At 34.3% G+C, this 26,953-nt stretch overlaps 1 protein-coding gene across 5 annotated transcripts in view; it reads right to left on the bottom strand.

Annotated features, from left to right (window-relative positions):
• MYBL1 (MYB proto-oncogene like 1) overlaps positions 1-18,814 on the bottom strand; it is a 63,155-nt gene extending 44,341 nt beyond the window's left edge. For 3 of the 5 annotated variants that reach the window (XM_031946329.1, XM_031946330.1, XM_031946331.1), the window contains exons 1-3: positions 18,353-18,814; positions 2,782-2,887; positions 2,403-2,474 (exon numbers count right to left, since the gene is read on the bottom strand). In XM_031946329.1, coding sequence (XP_031802189.1) covers positions 2,403-2,474; positions 2,782-2,887; positions 18,353-18,372 — 198 coding nt within the window. In that variant the 5' untranslated portion in view covers positions 18,373-18,814. The remainder of the gene's footprint in view (positions 1-2,402; positions 2,475-2,781; positions 2,888-18,352) is intronic. The other 2 variants (XM_031946327.1, XM_031946328.1) reach the window with 1 other exon arrangement.
• Between the last annotated feature and the right edge of the window lie 8,139 nt (positions 18,815-26,953).

Here is a 26,953-nt window from a genome sequence, read left to right as displayed (position 1 = left end):
TATAATCCTAATAAACTCAGTGATCAAATTTTCCCAATTCACAGTAGTTAAGTGCAAAGGTTCTACTAAGTCTTGTGAATCATATAATATTTTGATTCAAATTGAATTATCTCTGATTTTTGTATACCAAAGCTAATTAATTTCATTCTGTCAATTACTACGAAACAACTAAGTTTTATTACTTCTATATGTTCTCATAGCAATCATGACTATTTCATTTTTACTTAAAGCACGAGTACAGTATTTTACAATATTTGTAAATATCATGATTTATAAGGTATATTATGCATTTTATGCTACATTGATTTACATTTGCCAGAAATGCAAGGACCTTTTAGTCTTTCATAATCTGCCTCCAAATTAGCAAAACTAATCTAATTTTTGAAAAAGCTGACCATGATATAAAAAGAACCAAACCCTGCTGCTTAAAAATCTTAAGACTTAGTTGAAATAAAATTCTAAGTAGTCCTCCTAGTTTTTTACTAGCTTTCAAAATTTCTCTGCAATTAAGTTATTTATCAAACTAAAGTTTTCACCTACTTCCCAGTGTCATAATGATGAAAAGATAATAACAATATTCTCAAGATATATACTATAAGCTTAATTATAATGAAACAATTTAATTCTAAAATGCATCATTTTTTAAAAAGTCAATTTAATTGAATGAGAATTTATTAATCCCTCAATATATGCAGCATATTATGATAGGTGCTGAGCATAGAAAGACAAGTCATAAAAATAATTCCTGCCCTACTTTCATGAGAGGGAGGGAAGGAAAGAAATAAGGCAATACACAGATGACTAAATAAAAGAAAATTCAAGCAAGGAGAGGACACTAACAATTAGAGGGATCTGCAGAGTTTTCCTTTAGAAGAGAGCACTTTATTTAAGGTTTGGAGGAGGCTAAGCAATTTGATGGAAAGGCTGTGATAACAGTACTTTCTAAGTATAGGAAATAGCCTGTTTAAAGAGAGAAAATATCAAGTTCCAGTTAGCAACAATAAGTTACAGTTTGACTAGAAAAGAATATATGAAAGGGAATAATCTAAACCTAGAAAGCAAAGCTAGAGTTGGAGTTGTGAAGGGCTTTATTTTTACTTTGAATTTTACTTTAAATTATTGAAAATTTGTCAAATAGAGAAATGTCACAGAATCCTAATTCAGGAAGATTATTTTGACAGCAATGTAGAGGAAGAATTAAAGAAGAGAAAGTTTAGGAGCAGAAAGACCAATTAGGAGGCAAATGAAATACAAAGGTACTGAGAACCTGGATTGGAGTAGCCCTTGTTGAGAAGGCATAAAAGGAGAGATTTAAAAGATGTCTAAAATGAGCAAGACTTAGGAGCTGATTGAACATAAAGTGTTTAAGGGAGAGTGAAGAGTTTAAAATGGTGAATTTAAGTAATTGGAAAGAAGGTTGCAACCCTCAAGTAAAGAAGTTTTACAGAATAAAAGGTTTAAAGAGCAAAGATGATGAATTCAATATTGGACATGATGTAAACTGTGTCTCCTTTAATCTTTGTGGGAACCCTGATATAAATTATGTCCCCTTTAATCTGTGGGGGAAGGGTTGGAAAGGCCCTGATGTAAACAATGAGAGAAGAGTGGTCTTGAACTCTGGCTTCCAGGAGGGGGCCCACCCTTCTGTCCATAAGGGACACTCCCAGATAAGTAATCTCATTCAATTGGAGATCTTGGCCTGAGACATAATTACCTCCCTCTATAGAATGGAAAATTAACCCTTAATCTCCCCAGCCTCTAATCTCAGCCTCAAACCTCAGCAGGCTAATAAAAGACTACTTTGAACCCCAAATCTTTGCTAATGCCCTTCTGGACTAAGCCTGCTGGGTCTTTCTCAAGTGTAAACCTTTGCATAAGTTCTAACAAAATTTTGCCCACTGATGAAGATATTTTCTTCTCAGTGTAAACCCATCTTTGCAATAGTCCTAACAGGATTTTGCCCACTAAGAAAAGCATAAATAAACCCATACTTGCCACAAACCTCCAGTCTGTATTCATTGGGGTTTGCAAATTTTTTCACAAAGCCTGCTAACAGCCAAAGAGGATCCCATTGCTGTCAGGGGATCTCTCAACTCTCAATTCTCACACCTCAACAGACAGGCTGAATTTAAGAGGCAGCAGCTGATGCAGGACTATGGCTCAAGAAAGAGGTTCTGGCTAAATATATAAGACTGGGGAGTCACTTTCATAGAAAATGATAATTTTCAGTTCCTAGGAGAATTGGCATTTAGTAAATAATATGTCATTTTTAAGGCATAAGCAACCTTTGATAGTGGAAATTCTTTGAGAAATGTGCTCAATCTCAATTCCATTATTTGGTTTAATCCTTAACATGTCTAAACTGGCATGACAGCAAACAATTTAACAAATATTTAACTTACTTGAAGATGACTAGCAATTAGAGTCCAATCATCTGTTCCATGTTGTTCTACCAATTTCTTTAGCTTGTCATCCTAAGAAGAGATGCAAATTAGAATTCAACAAATTCAAGACTGAGAACAAAAACATTTCAGTCACATTATTGCTGATAGTTATATCTGGAAGAAAATGTCCAGCCAATACAATTGTACTCTCTGCTGATTTGATCTTTATATTAATCTGCTACTATTCCTGTAGACACTTAAGGCAAGAAAAATATGCATGCTGTTGGTTTTAGGGTGTGTTTTTTTTTTAAATCTCATATACAAAGCACTGAGCAATAAACATAAGTACAAAATACAATCTTTCCCCATTCTATATAAAATTTATGTCAAACATTACCTCATCCCTTGTCCATTTTACTCTGTTCCAGAGCTTCTTCAATCCTTTTTGCTGTGGTACTTCATAATCATGATCAGCATATTGAAGGTCATCATCTTCATCCTCACTATTAAAGCAATAAATTCAAGAGATCAAGTTTTGTTTAACTTTATAAAGCCAAAGGACCTAATAAGATATCTACATATTGTTGCTCTTCTTATTCAAAAGATACTGTTGTTGCTACCTTTGTGTGCCCAAGCAAAACATTAGATTAATATTTTCAGTCTTCTGCCTTTCTTAGTTGTGAAATGCAAACTTGCTCTAGGCTTAATTTCTTCTTTTTTTCTTAACATTTACTCAGTAATATTATAAAAACTAATTAAGTCCTTACGTAGTACAAGAAGATAAGGGTAGATATAAATAATTTTGTAAAAGGAGCATTATCAAGATTCTGATTTTCTAGAGTGCTTGAAAAAAGAACCAGTGACCAGCTATGACTACTGAACTATTTCTTCACCTCAAGGGGTTCAAAAAATGGGGGGGGGGGAGAGAATATCTATATCTATATCTATATCTATATCTATATCTATATCTATATATATATATATATATCAAAAGTGTGATTTACACTACTGAATAGAGAAATATAAATTAAGATAACTATTAAGATATCACTTCACCCCCTCTCAGATTGGTTAAGATGACAGGAACAGATAATGATAAATGCTGGAGATAAATGTGGGAAAACTGGGAAACTAACCGCCTTGTTAGTTTATGAAATAATCCAATCACTCTGGATAACAATTTGGAACTATGCTCAAAAGGTTATAAAATTGTGCTCTAATGTATCACTACTGATCTGTATCCCAAAGAAATCATAAGAGAGAAAAAGATCCACAAATGCAAAACTGTTTGTAGCAGCCCTTTATGTAGTAGCAAGAAACTGGAAAATTGAGTGGATACCCATCAACTGAGAAAAGGCTGAATAAATTATGATAAGTAAATGTAACTACTGTTCTGTCAGAAATGATAAGCAGCTGATTTCAGAAAAGCCTGGAAAGACTTACATAAACTGATGCTGAGTGAATCAAGCAGAACCAAGAGAACACTGTACTCAGTAACAACATTATGTGATAATCAATTGTGATGGACTTGGTTTTTCTCACCAATACAGTGATTTATAGCAATTCTAACAGTCTTGGGATAGAAAATGCCATCCACATCCAGAGAGAACTATGGAGATAAGCATAGTATTTTCCCCCCTTTTCATCTGGTTTTTCTTGCACATGACAGATATGGAAATATGTTTAAAAAAATTGCACATATTGAACCTTTATCAGATTACTTGCTATTTTGGGGAAAAGAAAGGTAAATAAAAATGGGAGAAAAATTCGGAACACAAAAGTCTTACAAAAATGAATGCCGAAAACTATCTTTAACTGTATTTGGAAAAATAAAATACTATTAATTTTTTTCTGTAAATGTAATTTTAAAGGGTCAGGAATTTACCCCTACATAAATATACTTCTTGAATTTTACCCAATGTTCTTCCTCAATTATAATGTAAGTTTCTCAGGTACAGGAACTTTATATTTGTATTCCCAGTGTTAGTCCAATGTTTGGCACATAAACATTTGATAAATGTTTATTGACTAACTGATCAGACATGACATTTTTTGGTGATTTGTTTTTTCCAATTAACAAAAATTCCTTTCTCCTTCTCAACTCCTTCAGAATTAGAAAGAAAAACAAAACCTTTGTAAAAAATACAAATAGTCAAGTAAAATAAATTCCCACACTGGCCAAGTCTTAAAATATATGTCCCACATTGTACTTTATGTCCACCATCTCTATTAAGAGGTAAGCATTGTGCTTTCTCATTTGTTCCCTTGAACTACAGCTTGATAAGAATGCTTAAATCTTTTTAAATTATGTGTCTATACAATATTATTATTGTATAAAATGTATATTATTGTATAAACAATGTTATATATTGTATAAATGTATACATTGTATAATTATTGTACAAACTATATAATGTGTATTCTCCTGGTTTTGCTCATTTCAGTCTACATCAGTTAATACAAGTGTTCCTATATTCCTATGAAACTACCTCTTTTATTATTTCTTATCATACAATAATAATATTCCATTACACTAATAAATAGGTTTAATTTGTTCAACCATTCCCCAGTTGAGAATACCTAGTTTCTAATTCATAGTTGCTACAAAGCAAGTTGTTCTAAACATTTCTGTACATATACATATTTTTCTTCTTTCTTTGACTTTTTTCAGAGGCATAGACCTGTTTTGGCATTGCTGGATCAAATCAGTATGCAGTTTAGTGATTTGGGGAAGCATGGTTCCAAATAGTTTTCCAGAAGAGCTATACCAATTCACACTGCACTAATGTACCTGTTCTTCCTGTTTAAGGAGCGCCAGCAATTGTCATCTTTGCTTATCTGATGGGGATAAAGTAGAACTTTAAAGGGTTGCTTTATTTGACATATCCCTAATTGTTAGTATTTGGAACATTTTTCCATATGGTATTGATTTCAAATGGCTTGGATTTCATCCTTTAAAAACTGGTTCACTGAATCCAACCATTCTGGAGAGCAATTTGGAACTATGCTCAAAAAGTTATCAAACTGTACATACCCTTTGATCCAGCAGTGTTACTACTGGGCTTACATCCCAAAGAGAGCCTAAAGAAGGGAAAGGGACCTGTATGTGCAAATATGTTTGTGGCAGCCCTTTTTGTAGTGGCTAGAAACTGGAAATTTAATGGATGTCATCAATTGGAGAATGCCTGAATAAGTTGTGGTATATGAATGTTATAGAATATTATTGTTTTGTAAGAAATGAACAGAAGGATGATTTCAGAAAGGCCTGGAGAGACTTACATGAACTGATGCTGAGTGAAATGAGAAGGACCAGGAGATCATTATATACTCCAACAACAATACTATGTGATGATCAATTCTGATGGACATGGCTCTCTTCAACAATGAGATGAAGTAATAATGAATTGAATCAGCTACACCCAGAGAAAGAACTACAGGAAATGAATATGAACCATAACATAGCATTTCCACTCCCTCTGTTTTTGTCTGCTTGCATTTTTTATTTCCTTCTCAGGTTATTTTTACCTTATGTCTAAGTCCGATTTTTCTTGTGCAGAAAAATAGCTGTATGGATATGTATACAAATATTGTATTTAACATATACTTTAACATATTTAATATGTATAGATCTACCATCTAGGGGACGGGGGAGAGGGAAGGAGGGGAAAAGTTGAAAAAGAGGGTTTTGCAAGGGTCAATGCTGAAAAATTACCCATGCATATACCTTATAAATAAAAATCTATAATAAAAATAAATAAACGAAAATAAAAAGAAAAACTGGTTCACTGATGCTAAGTGAAATGAGCAGAACCAGGAAATCGTTGTACACAGGAACAAGAAGATTATACAATGATCAGTTCTGATGGATGTGACTCTCTTCAACAATGAGATGATTCAGACCAGTTCCAATGACCATCAGAGAAGAGAGCCATCTACACCCAGGGTGAGGACTGTGGGAACTGAGTATGGTTCACAACATAGCATTTGCATTTTCACTCTTTTTGTTGGTGTTTTCTTGCATTTTATTTTCCTTCTCATTTTTTCCAGTTTAACTTGATCTTGTGCAGCAAGATTATTGTATAAATATGTATACATATATTGGATTTAACATATATTTCTACCATGTTTAACATATATTGGACTACTTGCCATCTAAGGGAGAGGGTAGGGGAAGGGAGGGAAAAATTGGAACACAACATTTTACAAGGGTTAATGTTGAAGAATTATCCATGCATGTGTTTTGAAATAAAAAGCCTTAATAAAAAAAAAAAAAGAAAATCTATTAAAAATTTTTTAAATTGCTGTTCATATTCTTATACCTTTTATCAATTGGCAATTAAGAGATTAGATCAGTCATTCAAACCTTACTATGAAGTTATCAGATGTTTTTCTCCTAACTTACACCTATTACACTGAATAAATAGGACTTTTGATTTGGGGGATAAATGTAAGGTATACAAGAAATTTTATAGTAGAAAAGGAGAGATTCTACATAGAAAACATAAATGGGGGAAGAGCAGGAAAAGATGTAGTGGTGGAGACGATGGCAAGGGTAGATTGAGGGCCCTAGGCACCAGGGAACAGAAGATGTAAGTACAGCAAAGACAACCCACTTTGTAATTTTTCCTAAGTTAACTCTTGGAAAAAAAAGAGATATTTCCCTTGCTTACTTTCACAAGCAGCATAGAAAGTGTTATGAAGGCAATTTTCTGAAATGCTGATAAAGAAGAAAACAAGTCTACAGACATCTTTGATGAAAATACTGATTTTTGCACTAAAAATGCTAGTCCAGAGAAATCTTCCTAAAACTAAAGAATAATATCTTAATATCTCTATTACTATTCTTATCTACTATTCACCTCTCACTCGTCCTGTAATAATCAAGAAATCATTAATGCTTTTCATGTAAAATTTTTTTTGAACTAAAGTTTTGCCAGTGCTCTCAGTGATTCCAAACTGCTTGATAAAGAAGTTCAACTTTTTAATCTTATTCTGGTGCTGCAAATACTGGGATACCAATAATTTTAGAAAAAATCAAAATTATAATAACTAAAGGGAAAATTTTTTAAAAGCTCTGGTCATTATACATAGATTTCAGCATAATACTAACAATGACTTTTGTATGAAATGTGGCATAAAAGATATCAAGATCAAATATACCTAGAAAAGGAGAAGAGCTAGTCATTTATTGAAAATAAAACAAGCAATTTGGATTCTCCAAATCACAGAGATATTAAAAGAAGCACAGGAAAGCCTGCAGCATACTGAATAGATTCTCTTGGAGTACCTAAAGAAAGATATGGAAGAGAATTATTAAAAAGTCATGGATATAGTTGGAATCTGTACTTGTATCCATGCTTATGACACCATAGACTTAACTAATATATTCTTTCATAACATTTTAATTTAATTCTTTAAATTATGCTAGTCTTTATAAGTCTTAATTCTAGATAAATTTACCCTACTAGTTAAAGAGATAAGACAAAGACACTTGAAACGCATTAAATGAATGAAAAAGTATTTGTTAAGAGCTCACTATATATTAGGTACTATGCTAACCCAGGATGTAAGTATATAAAAGTATATAAAAAATATCAATCCCTGCTTTCAAGCCTTCAATTAGGGCTTATTTTTAGTAATATATATATATATATATATATATATATATATATATATATATATATATATATATATATATATATGTATATCAAGCAGTGGAGGCCAGGAAAGGATGTTATGCTCTGGAAAGTCACAGGCATGGGGAGTAGAGGTGCCACTTCATACTTATTAGATTGATTAACATGACAAAAAAGAAAAATAACAAATGCTGGAGGGAGTGTAAAAAATTAGGGACACTTATACACCGTTGGTAGAATTGTGAATTGATCTAACTAGTATGGAAAATAATTTGGAATCATGCCCAGATGCTAGGCTATAAGACCCTGCGGAAAGGGAATACAGAGGCCACCTCGACCTTTGGTACAAAATAAGTTTTCTGCCACGTTGCAGAAGAGCCTTTGTCTGAGGAGGGAGCAATGACTTGTGACCATGGAAACGAATTTTGGTCTGAGGATTACAGGATAGTTGCTTGTAAGCAGGGATGTCTTAATAGGGCCTCTCACCTGTGAACGAGTTGCTGGATTGGCTATCCTCCCATTGGCAGATATCATACATATGCAAAGCCCACGAGCTGCTTCTCTAAATGGTGATTGGGGGATGCCTACTGTTCATGCACTGATCACGCTTGCAAAAATGTATATCAACAAGTCTGCACGACATAATAAACTGGAGTTCTTTTCACACTCTATGAGTCTCCCACCTCATTCATCTCACCTCTGAGATCAAATGACTCATATTCTTTGAGCTCTTAAGACGAGGCAACAGCCAGACCGCTATTAAAATGTTCATTTGACCCAGCAATACTACTAGGTCTGTATTGCAGAGATCAAAGGGAAAAGGACCAATATGTAAAAAGGTAATTATAGCAGGTCTTTTAGAGGTAACAAAGAATTGGAAATTGAAGGGATGCTCATCTACTAGGACAGTGGCTGAACAAGTTGTAGTATATGGCTGATAGAATACTAATGTGCATAAGAAATGACAAATGGGATGGTTTTAGAAAAGCCTGGGAAGAATTATATGAGTTGATGAAAAGTGAAGGGAGTGGAGTTAGAACACTGTACACAGTGACAACAATATTGTAACAATAATCAAATGTGAAAGACTTGGTTATTCTGATCAGTACAATGATTCAAGACAATTCCAAAAGACTCGAAGAAAACTGCTATCCACCTCCAAAGAGAACTGACTAATCCAATGGAGATTGAAACATAGTGAGGTAATAATTTAACATTTCAAATGAAAATTCTGAAAGTGAAATCAAAGGATCACTAATTTAGAGTTGGAAGAAACTTTAAAATACTCCTGCTTTCTCCATTATACTCAAAGGGATACTTTCTTTACTATCCCTCCCCTTTTTAACTTTCTTTTCTGTGTAGTCTTTTCTCTTTAGAATGTCAGTTCCTTGAGGGCAAAGGCTTCATTTTATTTGTATTCCCTTTGCTTAGTGGCTAAAACTACTACTAAGTGTTTAATAAATTCTTCATGACTTAATTTTACTAGATTGCTACAGCTCCTCTTCCATTTGAGAGATGCCAGAGAGAAGTCAGGGAAGTTCATGACTTGCTCACGTTCACATATACCATAGGAATAAAATTCAGAATCCCGACTACAAATCAATTCCTTTTCCACTTCACAGTACAGTATTATTATATAGTATTATTACTACTACTGAGATATAATCCTACAAAACTGATTAAAAAAAAAAAAGCAAACAGATGCATCATAGTCCTCTCCAACATTCCTTGGCTTAAATTTCCATAATTTTACAATTCAGACCAAGTTAAATGTTCAAAGATTCTTCACTCTACCCATAATGCCTGCTGGTTCTCTACAAAGGATATAAGGCATCACTGCATTCTGATTTCCTCCCTGTAGGCAATACCTGATAATAACAATTAATTTACCCTCACATATGAATGATTTCTTTTCTTTTTAATTGAAGCTTTTTATTTTCAAAATGTATGCAAGGATAATTTTTTAAACACTGACCCTTATAAAATCTTGTACTTCAATTTCCTCCCTCCTTCCCCCCGACTCCCTCCACTAGATAGCAAGTAATCCAATAACATATTCTTTTAAAAGAATCATCATGTCTTGATAAATATGGAAATATGTTTAGAAGAATTACACATGCCTAATCTACATTGGGTTGGAGAAAAATTTGAAACACAAGGTTTTGAATAATCTTTAAAAAGATGTATTTAGAAAAAATAAAAAATGATTTTATATATATATATGTAAGAAATTATCATGCTTACTATTGAATAAACATATATACAATACACAATTTGTTGCTTTGGTAAACCAAACAATTTAGATACATTTTGGAGGGATGGCCATTGTCATCAAGTGGGAAAAAAAAAATTCAAGTATTCACCATGAAAAGAAGGCATAGTCCAGGCTTTATTCTTTCACTGTCTTTTCTCCATTCTGCTTATACTTTCTCTATTAATTTATCTACATTTAATAATTATTTATCCCACTAAAACCTAAATTTTAATCTCATATGAACTATTGTCTAGTCATGTGCCAATATCTTGTTTATCAGCAGCAAATTTTTTAACCCAAGTGTAAAGTTTTATACTGATTTGTCATTATTAAATTTCATATTAAATTTGGTCCATCATTATATAGCTGTTCAGAACCTCTTTGAAAGGCAGTTTGGAAATATAAGATTTCAAAATAATTTGTCAAAAATTACCTTGTAGTGAATACAAAATAATTTTAACTGTCCAGTAAAAGATTAGATAAACAAGATGCAAAAGGAATTGTGTGTAGCAATCATATTTTGTAGAAACCCAAAAACACAAAGTAAAAAAGAAAGAAAAAAATTATTCATGGAACTTTGGAGCAACATGACAGAAAACAGATTTAGATTAGTATCTTATACCACATACCATAATAAATTTCAAATGAATAAAAGAATAAAATATGAAAAAGCCAAATATTAAAAAGTCAAAAAAGTAATAATTTTTCTTTTATACTTTTAGAATGAATATCAGCAATCGCCTATAAAATATCATAAAAATAAAAGATATTAAAAAGTTTTCATATGAAAAATGTAATTGGAAGAAGAAAATATAAAGATAGGGGGAAATAATGGTGTAAAGCATCTCCAATAAAAGTGTGACATCCAAAACTATGATTATAACTCATTCACCAAAAGATAAGTAGTCAAAAAATGTTGTTACCAAAATAAAAATTAGAAATTATAACATAAAAACTATCAACTACATTAAAAATGTCCAAACAATTACTAATAATGAAAAATATCAAGTAAAATGACATTTATAACCTGTCAAATTTAATTCCATATGTTTTATTAGAACGTACTAGTTGCAAGGTACTAGGTGCTAAGGATACAAAAATAAACCAAAAACAGTGCTTATCCTCAATGAGCTTACTACTTCTACCATGGCAAAGAAATTCTTAATCTGGGATCTATGAACCCCCAGAGGATTTGTGGATAGATTTCTGGAGGTTCATAAATTTGGATGGGTAAAAAAAAAAATCACATCTTAATTTCAATTCAATAGGCTTCCTTTGTAATCCCTTTTATTCTTATGTATTTTAAAAACATTATTTTGAGAAGGGGATATATAGGGCCATGGGACAGCTAGATGGCTAGGTGAAAAAAGTGCTAATACTGAAGAGAGGAAAGCCAAGTTCAAATCTAATCTCAGACCTTAGCGCATGGCCATATCACTTAACCTGTTTGCCTTAATTCACTGCAGAAGAAAATGGCAAATACCTCCAGTATCTTTGCCAAGAAAAAAAGAATGATCCATGGAGTCACAAAGAGTCAGAGATGACTTAATAAAAATCACTATTTCAATGCACAAAAAAGTTAAGAACCCTCATACTAAGTGAATACAAACATATACAAAAACAAATTCAGTACTTGCAAAATTGTAGAGGAATATAATACTGCTAAGAAAATCAGGGAAAGTCTCATGGAAGTGGCACCAAAGTTCAGTTTGGGTTTCACAGTGAGCAAGTATTTGAGGGAAAGACTATATAGTAAAGGAATCAAATAGGAGTACAATAAAAATCTGGATGTTATTCTGAAACAAAATGTATCAACAAAAACTTTCTTTTAAAAAGAACCATTTGGGATCCTGTTTGTCTTACAGTGTTAACTTTCTTGTATTATATACAAACTTAATAAGCAAACCATGTATGGTTCACCTAAGTCATTAATAAAAATGAGCTATCAGTGCAAACTAACCAATCTATCACTGGACTTGATCTTTTTTGAAGATCCAGACCACATCACATTTCTACCTAGATTCAACAATATCAAATTACAACCATTATTTCCCCCCAAATGCTCTACCTCTTCTGATGTATCTATTTACACTATCATTCTTCCAGTCCTCACCATAGTGATTCCAGTCATCATTGCTCCCTTATCATGCTTATCATGACTTTAAAAGGGGGGGAGGGGAGAAATTGTAGAAGGGGATGGTGAGGGTGACAAGATTTTGAGTCCAAAAACTAAAGACCTTGACCTACAATCCTGACGAAATTCTGAAACATCTTATTAAAGGCATGTAAGCATTTTAAAAATAAAATGACATTTGCCAAGAGTCATCATGGCTTCACCAAGAACAGGTCATTCCAGGACATTATTATCTTTTGTTGTTGTTGAATGCCACAGACATAACTTCTCCTTTATACTTTCTTTTTGAATTTCAGTAAAGCCTTGACAAAGTCTCTCATTTTATCTTTATGGACAATATAAGAGGCAGCATAGCACAGTGCGAAAAGCCGTGGGCTTGGAGTCAAAAGGCCAGGCTCTGGCTCTGAATATGACCCAGGGTAGTCACTTATCTATCATCTCTAGGTTTCAATTTCCTCATCTGTACAAAGAATGAAACTCTAGGATACTGTGATAAAGGCAGAAATATGGGAATAGTACGAGTGACCACATCCAAAGAGATCCTCAAGGACAACTAGATAATAATAGAAATAAAGCCCATAAAAATGTTTGCCTTAATCCGGGACATGTCAAATCAAATCTCCTCTATTTTTCTGCCTATTTAAATAACATACATACACACACACACACACACACACACACACACACACACACACACACACACACTGTCTCTCTCTCTCTCTCTCCCTCCCTCCCTCCCTCTCTTTTCACATACACATTACAATTACTCAGTCCTCTACCAAGGCAATATTTTCTTCCTAAATAAATTCAGTCAATTACCATAAGGATATTATTAAGCTAGAACAAATAACTAATCAAAAATAAGGGAGGGGAGCAGAAAGAGCACAGCAGAATAGCAAAGTCATTTCTCTAGAGTTGTAAAAGCAGAAATAGAACTTGAACTCGGTCTTTTAATTTCCATTCAGAATTTAGTTCTATGATTTGGCACAATTGGGGTGGAGGGTAGGTACAGGAAAGATTGTTACAAAAGAAAATACTAATTTTGTAGTTAACCAGTCTGAGAAAAGAATCTTAAGTAAAAATTAATAAGGTTATCAAAGAAGAATAAATATAATATTGCTTAATAAATGCTTACTGATTAATGAACCTAGTTAACTATAATTTTAACTTGAGATTAACAATGTAATTATGCCTCTACATGTAAAAAAAAATAAGTGAGCAAATAGCTAGCATTCAAACTTATCCTTTATATTCTATCTTTAAGTGATACTAGTTATTCTCCTTAAAGAAGTACATCAAGGTAGCTAAATACCTAATGTAGAGTTAGTGGAATTCTGGTTATTTCCTTTCCAAACAAAAATAAAAACAACTTTTGATTTAAAAGTAAGGATATAACTAATTTTCTGGAGATTTTGAAGGAAAATTATAACTTTAGATTTTGAATAAAATGTCCCATGTCTAAATACTTTTTAATTAGTAAAACACTGCTTCAAGTGTGAAGCTGTGATTTTCATCTCATTCCAGTTAGGAAGGTGACTAGGTTCATTTATCAAAGTGAAATTAGGCCATCTTGTGGCCAATATTGTGTATTGCATTCATTAATAGCTTATTCAAATAAGAGCTGTCATCATAACACCAATGTGTAGCAAAGGACTTGTCTTCACACATTCCAAAGAGATTCTTTTGACTATTAGAAGAAAACTAAATATTGAAAGGTTATAGCCAACCATGTAAAAACGAAACCTTATTGTTTGAGCCAATAATTCAAGTCCCAGAAAAATAGCCTGAAAGTACAAAGAAAAGGAAACTAAAAGGAACCGTCAGTTCAAAGGCTGTAGCAGTTGCAGAGAACTATTAAAATCCCTAAATGTATAACAGATAAAAGGGTGAAATAAACTGTGGTACATCTATATGTTAGAAGGGCAAAATGCAATTAAAGCCAATAAATGGGTTGAATAATCTGAAATGACCTTTATGAAATAAGAGTAAGGATGGGGAACCAAATCAGAAGAATAAATGATATACTAACTACAACAATATAAAAGTGAATTAGAATAAATAGAAGAATGGACAAAATCCCAATGAGGATTTAGGAGTGAATGAAAACTGATACTTTATACTTTAAATAAAAATTTAAATAGTTACTTTGAGAGCTAAATTGATCTTCAAAGTTAAATTTCTAACAAAATATTTAATTAAAAAATAAACCTTACCAATAAGAAACTTTGTGTATGTGTATGCACGCACACACACACACACACACACACTCATTTTATTGATGAAAAAAGTCAGAAAACTAACCATAAGTCAGATGATTTGTCCAATGCTAGAAAGACAGATAAAACAATGACCAAAAACCATTCACCCTTTTTCCTATTTCAGAGTTGTTTTTTAAACCTTATACGACAGGCAGTATCATATACAGGGTATTGAAAGTCACCCGAAGTCACAAAGTACTGGATTCATGTTCCAACTCTGACACATAATCGTTTTGAGACTGTGGGCAAGTCTCTCAATGCCCTAATAAATTGTCTTAAGACAAAGTTGCAGAACACTTGCAGGCCTATATCAGTAGGGTGTTAACTTTCAATGAATGAAATTGCAGATCAGACCACAAGCAAACAAACTACCAACCTGATTGGAAATGTTATATTAAGAAATGCTCTCTTTTCTTCTCTCATGTTATTACTCCTCCCCACTGAAGGATTTGCTATTGCCTTATGACTAATAGTGATTTCATTTCTGAGAAATTTCAAGTGTGACTCAACCCAAGTTAATAGCAGAAAAGTTTTCTATCTTATAATTCTTTGTCTGTAAAGTTATATGCAACCCAGTTTTTGAAATTTTATACGTTTGCAAAATGTATAATTTATAAATAATATATATTTGTAATTTTATAAAAAATAAAATTCAATTTAAGAATTGAATGACCTCTTATGGTATGTTAGATGTTTTAGCAATATTTATAATTCTACCTATGCATCAATTCACTTTGAAAGAATAAGATCATTGAAGAAATAACTGAAAGAAAAAGATAACAAAAAATGCTATTTCCTGATGCTTAATAACTTAATTTAATTAATAAATAATTAATTCCTGATGTTCACAAAATATTCAGATCAAAAGTACCTTCTATATGTCACACCTGAGGTAACACAAGGTCTTCACTTAAATTGTATTTTTTTTACAAGTTGCATAGAAATAACATCATACAGCATTCATGTCTATGATCTTATGCAAAATGATTATGTGATAAATATATTTTAACTGTTAGTTACAGAATGCCTTTGGGAGATGTGCTACATGAAATCATTGTCTAAAAAAAAATTCCAATTACAGAAGAAAGGAAGGAAATAATCTGTGACATCTATCATTAGAGACAGTAAACACTTCCTATGGGTGATGAACAAGGGCATACTTCCTCATTTTACACTATATTAACTTCTAAGCTAAATAAATTATATTTACATACACACAAACTAATTTTATTCTAAATATTTATGGTCCAAAGCACCTCATTACAATATAGAAGCCTAAGAAAAACATCATTTTATGTAGCTATTCTTGCATTCCATTCTCCTTCATTCTCCCCAAGAGGAATAGATTCTTTTTATTTTTATATCTAAGTTTAATTACTATAAAAGATTTATGACACTTTCTATTATTTTCTATCAATTTAACCTTAGCAGCTTCCAACTAACAATTTCTATTTTTAACTTACTTAATAGCTAGTAAGAAATTAAAGTCAACAATATAACTAATGTAATCAACATGAGAAAAGAAACAAGGGAAACAAGATATCTTTATATTTTATACTTTGTATACTAGAAATATGAAACATTCCCAACTATAAGATGGTAACAAAAAGTTAATACTGATATTTTTTGCTATTATGCTTGAAAACAAGAGAATCAAGTCCTTTGATAACTTTTTCACTCACAAGTGGTTGATGGAGTTTGAGTAAAAAGAAAAAAATCTAAATAAAATTAATGTCAAAAATAATAGATACAAAAGCCAGATAAACAGAAATTTAAACTTAATTATTATTTACTTGATAAAAGGAAGGATAAGCCTACTCACTTTATTCATTAGATTACCATTTTTAAAAAGAAATTTATTTTCTACAAATTCAATCTGCTAGATTCAAAGTTTACACTTCAGGGTCCTAAAATTCTAAAGACTGTTAGTTCTCTGTGTCTTGGAGATTTCTGAAAGTAGCTTCTGGTTTTTAATTTTGTCCCTTTCAGTATAAGGTGTCAATGATTTTTCCTATATTACAGTTACATACCACCATAAATAAATGTATGGTGTAGAGAGGAGTGCTAGGCTAGACCAGATGGTATATATGGTCCTTTCCATCTTTGATTCTGTAAAGTTGGAGCTTAAGAAATTATATTTCACTTTTTAAATAATATAAGTTGTAGTAATAATATCTGTGATTTTTCCCAAACTGTGTTTTTAATGGGTCCAAAGGTAAATATGAATATTAAATGTCAGAACATCAACCTCGGGGCAAATCTGAGATTGTTATATAGCTGAAAAAATAATGACATTCAGATCGCTTAAAAAAAAATCTAAAACATCCTTTTCAGGTTACTAAATAATAACAATTAGAAAGATTATTTTTTTTTTATTATTTACTACACACAGTTTCGGGGCGGCTCTAAAACTTTAAAGAATAAGGACACTAAAGAATAAGACTAGGTCTTGTCTTTTACTGCAATGATTCATCTTGTTGTGAATTCTTCAATAACAAAAATGTGTACTTCATAATATATGTTTAACACCTAGGTAGTCAGAGATATAATACATTCAAATATTAACTATCATAAATACTGTTTTACTTTGATACTGCAAGCAGTCTGAGACTTCTTTACAGAGAAAACTACAGATAATGACAAAAGAAGAGAATACACAAGTAATTACAGAAATTAAAGCCTCTAGAAGATAAGACTTTTAAGATTGCCTATTCCAACTTCTTTATAGATAAGGAAACTGAACCACAAAGAGAGGTTAAGTGACTTGCACAAGATCACAAAGGTGCAGCAATAGTTGTGGACCAATGGACTTACTCCAAGTCCATCACACTTTGCAGTCTCTCAAATTCCCTTGGACTCTTCTGGAATTGGTGGCCAAAAACCTCTCAGACCTCTAGTCCATTATCATACCCCGAAAAAATGAGTCCGATTCTAAAGTGGTTTTCTGCATCCCTCCAGGGAGAAAGTTCAAGGGAAAGTGGCACTATAGGCTCATTAGAACATCTGTCTTGTAGTACCAGTGGGTTCAGTCAATCATGCAATTAAATTCATTAAGGCCACGATTTCCACTTTGGAGGCTGTAAAATATGCTGATGTGGCATTTTTATGAAGCAAAGATTCATCGCTCAACTACTTGAGATTATAATCCCCCCCCCCCATTTTTTTTTTTTTTTTACAGCACCTTGATTCATATTCCGGTTGTCCTAGCAGAATTAAAGAAACTCCGCCCTCTTTTCATCTCCTGGAGTATTTTCTGAACCGAAGCAAAGAGTATTTTACCCAGGAAGAAGCCCCTTGCAGGATTAGGTGTTCTGACAGCTGCCCGAGCCCCCGAGGATGGGGCTGGAGAAGTTTAACCCAGAGGCAATGGGGGGGTCCTGGGGACTAGGATGGGCTAATTACCCCCCTGGGGCAGCCAGGGCTGGGGGGGGGGGGGGAAGGGGGACTAAGGTCATTTTCACTTTTTAAGTATTTTAATGACAGGGTCTCCCACCCATCACCCACCCCACAATCCCCCACAGATCCGCGTCTGAGTCAAAGGTGGGAGGAGGAAATAAGCGGGACGCGGAGCTAGGGAAGGGGTCACGGCCGCCCGGGGGGAGGGGGTATGGAGCGGCGGAGCCCCCACAAGCGGAGAGGCGAGGCGGTGCCTACGGACGTGGGCAAAGGGGAAGGAAGTCACCCACCTGCGCGACCTTTTCGCCATCCTTCAAGTACCGCATAGGCACGGGCTGGACAGGGGACGCGGTTGTGCCTCCTCCAGCCTCAGACGAGAACGGGCTCTTCTCCCACCCTCTCTCCTGCCTTCGTTCCCTCCTCACCGCCCCCCCTCCCCGGACGGAGGGCGATGGGGCGAGTCCCGCCGGGGACGGGCGGGCGGGCGGGGTAGGAGGGGGATGGACTGTGACCTCCCCACCTCGCACCCTGGGGCTCCCGGGTCCCGCGTCTAACTCTGGCCCGTCCTGGTGAGGGATGCCAAAGACATGTCACGGCAGAGTGTTGCCTTTTTCCGCCTCCCCTGCCCGGTCTACGCCTGCTCTAGGTCCGATTCGGCGCCCGACCCGACCGTCACCCCGCCCTGCCCGCTGCGAGCAGCTCTGCGGGGCGAGCAGCCTCCTGCAGCGGGTTTTGTCCACACCGCCGAATCTCGCGCCCAGCCTCCCTCTAGAGCCGCCGTTTGAATCTGCGCACGCGGCCCCGAACCTCATTGGCTGGGGCAGCCGCACGCGAGCGGGGTGGGGGAAGAGGTGGGGCGGGGAGAGCGCGCGCAAGAAGGGGGGTGGGGGAGAGACCTCAGACCAGAGACTGGCTAAAACTAGAAGAAAAAAAATCTGAAAAGGCTGCGGGGTGAAGAGACGCAGGGGTTACTGAAGGGGGCGCCAGGAACCTGAGGAGAAATGACAAGGCTGGGCTGACTGGGCGAAGCCCGGGAGACCGAGAGCGAGTGGGAGGTGGGGAATCTTGGCTCCCACAAGGGGACGGAGCACGGGGGCACGGACGCGCACGGCGAGCTGGGAAAGCGAGTTCCTGGCGTTTTCCCGGGGGCGAGGGAGTGCGGAAGCGGACTCGGTACTCGGCCCTTACCCAGGCGCTGTAGCGCTAATTCCGAGGCTTCAGCAGAGCCTGTTTACGCAATCCCTTGCCCCTGTAGCCGCTGCCTGCGGGCCCTTCGCTCGCTTCCTTGCAGGGTAGGCAGCCGAAACTGGCTCCTGGTAGGTAAGACGTTCCGGCACACACCGCCATGCGGGAGTCCGACGTGGAGTTGCGGGCGCAGCGGGCGTGGCTGATCCTCCCGGAGCTAAATGGAAATTACCTCGAGGACCTGAGCGCGAGTCCGCCAAGGGACTTGTTCCGCCGACGGTCCCTTAACCTATCTTAGAGGCTAGCTAGTGCGTTTACTAAATTCAAAGCGCAAATCCTTGCGCTCTGGCTGAAAGGAAGGAGATTTCTAAAGCAACTGAAGCTCGCATTTAATAAATTTTTTTAAGCACCCTCTCTTTTCTGGGGACATTAGACTACTAGTAAAGTCATTCGATTTTTTTCTTAGTTACTTAAACGTAAATATAGAGTACTCCAGAAGTCAAATGTCACTTTTCATTGGTAAGGCAGCATGCTCTATTGAACCACTTAGAAAAACAAAATTTGCGTGCTATATTTGCAAAACAGAGATGCAGGTGCAAATGGACGTTGAAAGCTCTTTTTACCGACCTGACAAAATTTAAAACGGCTGCATTTTTTTTTTTTATCTGGGTTTCTGGGAACCTTTTTGAATCAGAAACTGTGACTTTACAATTTTAGCTCTATTTTAAAACTTCCCTTTCACTCAATATGCTGTCTTTTTCTGTCAGTAAATGATTTTTAATCCACGTGAAAGTCCTAATTTGTATCTCAGCTGATGTCACCCCCTACCTACCTAAAGCCTTTCTTCAATACTATTGCCCACCCTAAAAATTTTGTATTTACAATAGAAACTCCTTGGGCTCAAGAACTGATTTCATGGTTTGTTATTTGGCTGAGGTTTTGTTTTTTCAGAGGTATCCCATAATCATAACAGATGCTTTTTGATGTCTTCTACGTTCTGTTATAATCTGAAAAATGTCATTTTAAAACAGTTTCATCTAGGACTGGTTGGAGATTAATGTTCTCAACCATTCTTCTGGTCTTAAATATAAATTCTGACTTCCTGGAGAAAGATAAGAACACCTTGCCAAGATGAGTGAGGTGATACAAGGGATAGACTGCTAGATTTTAAGAGTTATAGAGTTTAAAGACTTGAATTTAAATTCTGCATCAAACAATTACTAGCTATGTGTTCCAGGAAAGACACTTGACTTCCATTTGCCTAAGTTTCCTCGGGATAATAGCACTTGCCTCCTAAGATTATATAAGGATTAAATGAAATAGCATAATTTTAAGAGTTTTGCAAAACTTAAAATATTTTGCAAAACCTTGTTTTTGCAAACCAAGTTATTAAATGCTTCATAGTTGCTATTATAGTGTTCATCAAACCTTAAAGCTCTTCTATATAAATCAAAGGAGGCTTTATCTTAACCTCTTATCCTAAATTTCCCCGAGGCCTAACATTCAAGTGGTGGAAGATAGATATGGTTTTAGCCAATAGTACTGCAGTTCCCTTCCAAGACCTTCTCCAAGACTAAGACTAAAATTTCACTATTTTTACCTTTGCCTGATGCCTTCTCCATTTTTCCTTATTCCACCCTACCTACAGAACAAAGTGAAAAGGTATGCTAGAAAAAAGAAATTTTGCACATGGTGACCTTATATAGCTTCTTTCCTCCAAATCCTTCAGTTTTACAAATAAAGTAACTTAATAACTCCCTGGCATGCTCTATCAATTTGTTAAACACAACTTAAAAGTTTTAGCAGAAAATAGTAAAACTAGTCCATTAAAAATCAAAACTTTTTAGAAAATGTTAACTTTTGTTATTTTTGGAGGTGTTAAATATATCAAACAGCCTTTTTGATAGAGTCATGGAATTCATATAAGGCTTTTAAAAAAAAACCAAACACAAAAGCCAATATTTACTATTTAACTGCAGAAACTCTGAGAGAAAATTATGAATGTGTTTCAAGAAAGAAAATAAGCATTTATTTACTATGTGCTAGGCATCATGGTAAGTGCATTACAAATATCCTGTTTGATCCTCACAACAACCCTGCTTAGGTAAGTGCTGTTATCTCCTTTTTACAGTTGAGGAAACTGAGGCAAATAGTGGTTAAGTAGAATTATTCAGCCATAGTCCAGGATTTACTTTGGCTTTTAGACCCTAAAAATCTGGTGATCCCATGGTGGGAGACTGGTTATAACACACTGTAAAAGCATGCTAGTATATATGCAAGCACATAAAAAATTACCACATTTTTAGATCATAATCTTTTAAGCCTCATTCTGTTTCTTTAAAATTGCTTAGGATCCCCAGTCCTCCCCTCCTCAAATTAAAAAAGTTAAAATCCTACTCAGATGCACCATCATGGTGTAAAGCTGCCACTGAATTATCAATGTTATTTAAGCAAAGCACAAGCTCAGACAGGTCCTCCCAACTTGGAAAGACTTCAAGTATAGGTTCAATTAGATTGTCGATCTATAACTTAAGACCTGGTTCAGAGAATGTCAACAGATTGGATGATGAATTTTCTGGCCACAGCAAGTTTCAAAAATCTTCCAAGTGATAAAGGGACTGCATTGTCTATGGGGAATGACCACACCAATGAAATCACCGATTCTTTAAGTATTCAAATGGTTGTGCTTTTATACACATATATGTATAGTATCTCATTAGCCTGTTATGCCAACATGATATAAATGTACAGATGTCTTGTTATTATATTATCAACTGTAGTTACTATGGGAAGGTGCAAATAGAATACTAATAGCAGAAAGTTGACTAGCTCATGTTTTTGATGCTCATAAAAGCATTATGTTTATTTTCATATATATATGTATACATATATATATGTATACGCACACATATATAAGCAGGAAGAAACCAATCACCAGTTGGAATGAGACTAGCCTTAGTCTCATAAGTACCATCTTCAGCACTGCTTTTATCGTATTATGAATAGGAATATAAACAGAAACCCCTGCTCGTCTTTCACAACTGCAGAATCGGAATTCCTATTTGTAGAAATTGAATTACAGAGATATCAAAAATGTTCATCACAGATATTTAATTTAGATCAAGGAAGGAGCATGGCTCCCAAGATGCCTATGTAGTGGTCCAGTATTTGGGGCCCTCTGGTTTGAGCCCACACCAACCTTTCTGAAGATCAGTTCTTTAAATGTGTTGGGTTTTAATCATCAATGTCTTCTTCCTACAAATTAGGTCAAGTGATTTTTGCCTATGATACTTCAAACTGCTTATAAGGAATACCAAAAATCCTCTTTAGAATGGAATCAAGTTCCATTTATGAATTAACTTCACCTATATGTAGTAAAGAAACAAACACCTTATATGTCAGTGTAAACAATTAAGAATCTGGGTTCACTTCCAATATATAAAAATATACATTTTAATATATTCTGGTTTAAATTTCTAATCTTTTAATTGTAACAAAATAAATTCAATGTGATCATACACTTTGTACTATAGACAGGGTCAAACTGACCATCCAGACATACATATAATTTTCATTAAAGAATTTAATTTAATATGTTTTTTCCTAGTTAAATCTCTTCATAAGTATCTGCACTTAATCTGTTATTCATTTCACCTAACCTAGCAATCAAGAAAGCCATTGCTATACTAAAATCTTGTAGGCTAGATGAAATTAATAAAGCTAGTAATGAGTTACTGTGCAAAAAGGTACAGTACCCATATATCTGCATATAGCAGGATTAATGTTCAATTAAATACTTGTGTTGGACTAGGACAACTAAGAAGCATAGATACAGCCATGCTATTTCATAAAATCATAACTGCATAATTTTTCTCACTCTTACAGTTATTACCAATTTTTAAGAATTCCATATATAATTACAACAGTGATATAATGGGGGGAAAAAGTATCAAACCAGGAGTCAGGCCTGAGTAATTTGAGGCAATCTCTTCTCATTGGGGGCCTCATTTTGCTTACCTGTTTGTTACATGATGAGATTGAACTTCATGATCTTCAAAGTCCTTTCCACCTCTAAATTCCATGAATTCTGAGTAATCAAACACCAATATTAGGAGATATCAAAAGTATATTATCGATCTTTATGTAATTTAAGAGGCAATGTGGTGTAGTAGAGAGAACCTTGAACTAAAAAGCAGGACTTGGAGTCAATCTCTGAAAGGAACTTGGCTTTTTGATCTTGTATAATCACTTAAAACTTACTCAGCTTCAGTTTTCTCATCTCCAGGTCACTAAAAACTCAAGACACCTCTGGTTCTACAAAGATATTTTTTTCTTTGATTCACTATTTCTCCTCTTACTTTTTTTCCCCACTATAATCAAATCCCTTGATTTGATCCTATTTCCCCCATTCCTCACATTCAATTTTTCTAAAATTCAGACACTACATATCAAGACATAAAACAGTCTTTCAACTTTTTTTTTTTTCTTTACAATACCTTTGGGATAGAACACAGATTAGATGTTAAGCAAATTCTCCACGAATGTCTAGCATGTTTTCAAATGAATAAGAGTATAAGCACTAATATCTGTGGAAAAGTGGAATCACTGTGGATACTAAGGGTTCTTTTGGCAGAGGGGAAAATGGGACAAGGTATAAGGAAAAGGAAAGAATATCTTACTATTGCCCTTTAATTTTCTGAGCAATACCTTCTAAACAGTCGAAATACAGTCCTCTACCATATTTTCTACCATTCCTTTTCATTTCTAGTCATTAATAAGCCCCAAATAAGTTTTGTAATGTTCTTTGTAATGGGCATGTTCAGTATTAAGATTTTAATTTGTGAGGAAGAGGGCAAGATGACAGGAGTCTATCTTATTTAAGCTTTGTATGTCCTACAGTCCTCAGGACATAATACATGAAACATGTTTTTGCAAATTAACTTAAAAACATGAGGGGCATTATTAGTCAATTTTTGTTATGACTTTTCCCCAACTTGTTTCTTTTCCTCCATTAGCTACAATCCATCCATCTACTCTCAGATTTAGTCTTATCCACTAGTTAAAAAGTGATAAGGGATTCCAGGTAGTAGGAATTACTAGAGAAAATTTGAAGTTATATCTGTTAAGTAGAAGATTGAAGTTACCATACCTTTAAAAAGGTAGGGATTAATGATGTCATTCATCTAAAGCCTGACATTCAACATGTAAGCCCTGCTGATACTGAGATTTTATTCAGTAGGCTAGGACAATTATCAACCTACTAGGAGTAGAAAAACTCTTTTATTAAGAAAAAAATTGTTATTGGAAACACAAACTATTTATCTTATTTACTCCATGCCCAAAGTGACTAAATAGTCCCTAATCCTATGGCATGAAGAATAAAATGCAAATTCCATAGAACTGCTATTTCATGTCTTCTAGAATGTTTCCAACCTACTTTTCACACAATCTACCTTTCAGCCAAATTGAATTACCAGCAGTTGCCTTTTCGCCCTCTGTGCATTTACTCAAATTATCACTAATAATTGAAACATTCCCTCCATACTGCCATCTAGTGAAAGGTACCAGCTGAAGTGGTACCTTTGAAGAATTTTTTAGACTCCCATTCAGTGTAACCTATTTTGCCTATTTTCTTGTAGAATTTTAGATGTCTTATTTGAGTTTCTTATCTTAAACCATACTTATATTTTCTTATCCCTTCTTCCATTTAATTACTTAGTTGTATTTTCAGTTTAATTTTTAAATGAAAAGTCAATTTTGAGTATATGAGAATTTTATAATTCTTAAGTGATTCCTTTTTTTATTTAAGGTTTATCACAAGAAAAATATTTATGCTTTTGGCATGAAAAGAATACAGATATCAAAATCCCAAGAAAGTGATTCATTTATCCAATAAACATTAAGTACCTACTATCTGTAAGGCACTGTGCTAGCTATTAGGGATATTCCTGCTAGGCATAATGACATGAACACATGTAAGTACTAAACAATCAGGGAGTGATGAATGCTTTGAAGTTAACAAATTGGAAAATTTCTTATGAGAAAATTTGAGGACAGAATTATTTTAGATTTGCAAATTGGATCATCTTATTTGTTTTTGTATATTTTTAAAAATATAGTCTTGTAAAACTACTCTTCACACAACACCAAAATCATTAAAGAGATTGTTATTAGTGAATCAAAAGTCTCGAGTTCCTTCCCAGAAAGTTTAGTGGACTGTGCTCCACTAAGAGAAACTAAAAAATCTTAACTCAATAGTACCTACTGAATTTTTAAAAAATGAGTTATTTATGTCTCAACTAAAGTCATAAGTACCTATAAATATATTTACTAGGCAAGTAAAATATTTTAAGTATGACTAAACTCTATGTTGGGTAATTATATAAAATTGTAAATATTTATAATATGCAGAATATAGAATTAAGTTCTCCTGGGAACACGACTGAGAGGAAAAATCAATAGTCCCATTTAGTATAGAAAATAGGTTTTTTTTAAATCCCCCAAATCTGAACTATTAATGCAGGTGAATTTAAACAGCTATTATCAAATTTATACTCTACTATGATATTTACATCATCTGAGATGTTTACAACCTCTCCTAAAAGGAAGAGAAATGAAGAAAATGAAGCTGCCCATTATTGGGAGAAAAAAGAATGGATCAAGGTGAAAAGGCTACAAGATGCTGGGAAGTGAAGCTGGAGAAGAGCTATAAAAAGTAATTTTCCCTAGATCTGCAAAAAGGAATTGCCACCAAATTTATATAGATTAAAGTAAGTTTAAAATATATGTAATTGTAAATCCAGCCTCAGATATGGAATACTTCCTAGCTGTGAGACTGGGCAGGTCATTAACCCCAGTTGCCTCAGATATATATATATATATATATATGGAATTGCATAACTCAAAGTGTGATTTTCAGACATTTCTAAGTGTCTTGAGAACATGAAGTTGACAAGTTACAGAATCTTGAACTATAACATTATTATAGAGAATTCATGTAAATTCTTATCTGTTTGGCAAGTGTTAACAAAATGACCTGCCATAGCTTTCTATTTATCTGCAAAACAAGTACAAAGAACTGTTTAAGATTTCACCCTTTTACTCTACAACTATGTCAACAAAGGGGCTTATTACTGTAAATCTGAATTATATAAAAATCTGAAAAATAATGTGCATAATTCATGTACTCACTGCCCTATGAATACACAATAAGCATGTTTTTCTTTTTATATTTTAAGTCTAATTATTCACTGCAAATTGAGACAAACTTATTAATATTTACTATTGCTTATTAATGAATTTGGATACTGTATATTCCTTTAAGCATTTTATATAAGAGAATAGGTGAAAACAGTTGAGATTGAGCTACACAGGATTTATACCACCCATTTCATTCCTTGCCCACCAGTGCAACACATTATCATTTATATTAATACAGAACAGCCATAAAAACACCACCAAGGAGTAATTTTATAGCATGTTTCTTGTAATTGTTCCAGTCTATCAACAATGTTACCAAGTTCATGTTCACCTAACAAAGTTATAAATGACAATCCACAAGCAAGTCTCATTACTTTATATCCCCATTTTGTATTATTTTTCTTTCCCTGCAAGCAGAATTGACCAATATGTGAACCTGACATAAATTCTGAGATTTTCACACATTTATTTGACCTCAGGCCAATTATTATTAAAAAAAAAAAAGA

This window comes from Sarcophilus harrisii, chromosome 1 (genome assembly GCF_902635505.1).
Source record: "Sarcophilus harrisii chromosome 1, mSarHar1.11, whole genome shotgun sequence".
NCBI classification, from domain to species: Eukaryota; Metazoa; Chordata; class Mammalia; order Dasyuromorphia; family Dasyuridae; genus Sarcophilus; species Sarcophilus harrisii.
The sequence above is the reverse complement of the archived record's forward strand: the minus strand, read 5'-3'. Positions and strand labels throughout refer to the sequence as shown.